A 3854-nucleotide genomic window follows, 5' to 3' on the forward strand; every position below is an offset into this window, starting at 1 on the left:
GTCAACTATTGACTCGACACATAAATTAAGAAGCAGTAAATGATAGGGGTAATTTTACCAAATCACCCCTATTAAATATATGTCATCTAAACATTGAAAAATGAATACTCCCCCTGTCCCATTTTATGTTGCACCATTTCCTTTTTAGTCCATCCTAAAAAGAATGTCACCTTACTATAGTCAGAAACAATTTCACTTTAAAATTCTTTTTTTACCCTTAATGAAATGAATCTCAACCACACAAATATATTAGGATCATTTTAGAGCACCAGTTTCAGAAGTCTTTTTTTTTCTTAAACACCATGTCAAGTCAAATGGTGCCACATAAAATGGGACGAAGGGAGTAGTATTTAATAGCAAGGGTAGAATAAATACAAAATGATAAATTGTTCATTAGTTTTATAAACAAAAAATATATTGTTGGACATCTCAAAATAGTATAGTGGACAAGTAAAGATAAACGGAGGGAGTGAGTATTATATAATATTGTCAACTATGTCAGTGTAATCTAAAAATATGAGTACATGAGTGCAATATATATTATGGTAGGGTAGATATTTTTCAAAGTAAAACTCGTAAATCCTAGGAACACTTGATTCATAAGAAACACATTTTAAGAGGGTATGCTTGAGTACATGACCTTCATACATTGAAATTCAATATGAAAACAATTCTTAGAGAAAAACAAAGAAATAAACAAGAAGCAATGAAGCTAATAAGCATTACAAGGACGTACGTACAATTGTACGTACACCTTAGAGCCTAGCCAATTGTTGTATATTTATTGGATAATTAAATGTCTTTGACTTGGAGGTGTATGATTTCTTTGCCAACAGAATATTTGCTACTTCAGTGGGATGAAAAGCATCCCAAAATATATATTTGGAACGATCTTCACATGGCTGTTGAAGAGGAAGACATGTTATCTGTCCATTGTTCCTTCCCACTCCACAGCAACCCTTATCGACCACTTCAAATCCTATATTCAACAGTTATATACAATTACTTTTCGTTTTTCATGTTTAAATAATTCAAAGATTGAAATAGAGAATATATTTACATACCATAAGTTTTTGCATTGAGAACAAGATCTTTACTGCTTTCAAATGAATCCAAGAACACGAACTTTGCTCCAGGCAAAACCTTATTGAAATGAATAACGAGCCTTTTAAGTCCTGAATTAAAGAGTTGAATAGCATCGTTGATCTCTTCATTACATCTGCTTCCATTGCCATCATATCTTGCTAGCTGATACGGTATGCATCCTATTTGCCCTATTGCTGTCACAATTACTTTCCGACCTCCTAACTTGTATAATTCCTGAACACATCCAAAGATAATTAATTAATGGCAATAGTTCAATTGCCGCTAAATATATATTTTTAGCGGTAATTAGCAAGAGTGTATATGTCCCTAAACGCTAAAGTCTTTAACGGCATTGGACGCTTAACTAATGTCGGTAAAGACTTTAGCACTCTTTATTAATGTGTCTATTTATTGCCGCTAAAAGTTGTTTTTGCTGTAGTGATTACATGCCTTTTATGTTGCCTAAGTTTTTATTTATTCTCTTTTAAAAGAATTGCATGTTCTATATAGAGAATCGATTTAACTTACACTACTAGAATAATCAATGAAAAAATTGATATACGCATGATGGAAAACAAAATTGCTAGTGAAATACTGGGAAGCTTCCTAATACTTTCAGTAACTTAAAAGGTGAAGTGCTTGTTCGCGTTTAGTTGAACTCACTAACCGATAATTGCTGGCAATAATCTTGAAGAAGTGCAGAAGCATATTCTTGTGGAGTGTACTGTGAATGAGTTGAGTAATAATCAGTCATGAAGTAATTGTTGAGGTAGTCATTGCTTCCCAATCCTGAGTACAAAATACACTTGCTCAAATATGCATTTAGTGTGGAGTTATCTCCTCTGAATAATCTTCTCAGCTCCTCAACACTTCTTCCAAAGTTTCCTACTTGTTGGTTCATTGGCATATGATCACCCTGCATTTACACCATCGACTATTCATTGCCAGACAAAATTCAAAGGATTGACAACACAAGAAATTTTTACCTTGTCATTTAACATGTTAATTAGTAACGAGTAGATAAAATGCATCATATACGTGGTCTCCTTTGTGGAAATTCGCGTGAAATACACTCAAATTGATTTGTAATATTCCACGTAAGATGCATGTGCATATCTACTTGTTCAACTTTCTACAAGTGTAAGCATACTTGTGCACATCCAAAATTGGAGGGCATAGATTCTAGTTAAAAACACTATACCTTATTTTTGTTGTCCTTGTAAAAAAATATATTCTTTTACTTCATCATTTATAGGAGTTAAACTCGAACTTTATAAGTAGTGTTAGAAAACAATATCAACCACATACATCAAATATTTTTAAAAAAATGTATATATATATATATACCAAGTTATTTCCCGTTTCATCTCTAATTCCTGCTGCTCCTGATGCATAATTTGCTCCTCTCAACAGCGCTCGACCACGAACTCTTGCATAGGGAGGAATATAATTGGGGAAGCCAAGAAGTTGAGCTACGTACATTTAAACATAACGTGCCAATGCACAATGATTTCAAAGAAATTAGAGTAATTAATGCAAATAAAAAAAAACATTTAAAATAATCTCAGTTTTAGTACTAGTATAAGGTTATAGCATAAGTACCTAAAATGTCAACAAAAGTACGACCATTAGTGAAACGACCAGTGGCGCCTTGTGGGAAGTCAAGACCATAAGGCATGTAATTGGCCCTAGCAAGAGTAAGTATCCCATTGTTATTCCCATTGTCAACAAGTGAGTCCCCAAAGATAAATAAACAAGGAACTTGAGGCTCTTGTTGTTGTGACCAAGCCTTACTAGTTGTCAACAAGAAAAAAGATAGAAATGTCAACATAAATAAGAATTTTCCCATTACAACCTTTATAATACAGTAAAAAATTAAGTAGAAAGATGGAACATATATATATTCTAAATAGTGGAATTTCCTATTTATAGTGTGGATGAGTATTTGATTTCCGTTGCATATTTTATGGAGTTCATGTGCCAAGGGAAGATGGGAATTTAATTTGAAGCTGTAAAAGTAATACTAGTGGATAACTTTATAAAGTTGTGAATGTGTGAATATTTATTATATACAGCGGTGACGGAAAGTGCATCTCGTGCTTACTCCCTTACAAAACCTTTCATTTTTGGGAAAAGCCAATTATTTTACCTTATGGCATTGATTTGGTGGCCCCACCGGACGCTTCTTCAATGGTTCCACCAATCCTTGATCAGATTGCTAACTAATTCCATACCTCACTTTTTCGATTCATGTTTTTCTTCTTATTCTTATTCAATTCTTGTCATTTTGTGTTTTACTCCCTTCGTTTCTAGCTACACGTCATTCTTATTAAAAATAGATGTTTCTTAATATTTGTAATTTCATAAAATTAAGATTAATTACCTACCGACCATGTTCGTTCTCTGTGTTGGGCATTTATAAACTCATAAATAATATTATTCTTCATATTTTACCTTTAAGAGTTATTAGCCTTGAAAGTAAGGAATTTGACCAACATAGGAAAACTAAATTATTAATTTATGTTCATTGGTCAATTTAATTAATCAAAATAGATTATTTTTCGTTCATTTATTGAAAGTTTGACTTCAAGAGAACATTAAATAAGGGTACAATGGTAAACTTACCTAGTTTATTAAGAGACGTGAAATCTAAAATAGTAACGTATAAATAGAAACCGAGGGAGTATCATTTAGTCACAAGTATCAATTTATTGGTGAAAGAGATACTACTTATGATGTTCATTACTTCTATAATACCTTAGCTTGGA

At 32.4% G+C, this 3854-nt stretch overlaps 1 protein-coding gene across 1 annotated transcript; it reads right to left on the reverse strand.

The window, feature by feature from the left end:
* Window positions 1–467: 467 nt before the first annotated feature.
* LOC102602426 (GDSL esterase/lipase At1g33811) lies at window positions 468–2970 on the reverse strand. The gene is made up of 5 exons (XM_006339288.2): window positions 2689–2970; window positions 2434–2558; window positions 1754–2002; window positions 1065–1320; window positions 468–979 (listed from the first exon to the last, which is right to left on the reverse strand). Exons 1-5 carry the CDS (start codon window positions 2933–2935, stop codon window positions 756–758), a joined length of 1101 nt encoding a protein of 366 aa, XP_006339350.2. The 5' UTR covers window positions 2936–2970; the 3' UTR covers window positions 468–755.
* Window positions 2971–3854: the final 884 nt, after the last annotated feature.

This window comes from Solanum tuberosum, unplaced genomic scaffold (assembly GCF_000226075.1).
Source record: "Solanum tuberosum cultivar DM 1-3 516 R44 unplaced genomic scaffold, SolTub_3.0 scf00009, whole genome shotgun sequence".
NCBI lineage: Eukaryota > Viridiplantae > Streptophyta > Magnoliopsida > Solanales > Solanaceae > Solanum > Solanum tuberosum.

Excerpts from the sequence above, each read along its gene's own strand:
- LOC102602426 (XM_006339288.2), bottom strand. The coding sequence starts at position 2,935 with ATGGGAAAATTCTTATTTATGTTGACATTTCTATCTTTTTTCTTGTTG. Across the intron at positions 2,559-2,688 it reads TACTTTTGTTGACATTTTAG|CTCAACTTCTTGGCTTCCCC; the intron begins GTACTTATGCTA and ends AAATGTACGTAG. Across the intron at positions 980-1,064 it reads TCTCAATGCAAAAACTTATG|GATTTGAAGTGGTCGATAAG; the intron begins GTATGTAAATAT and ends TGTTGAATATAG.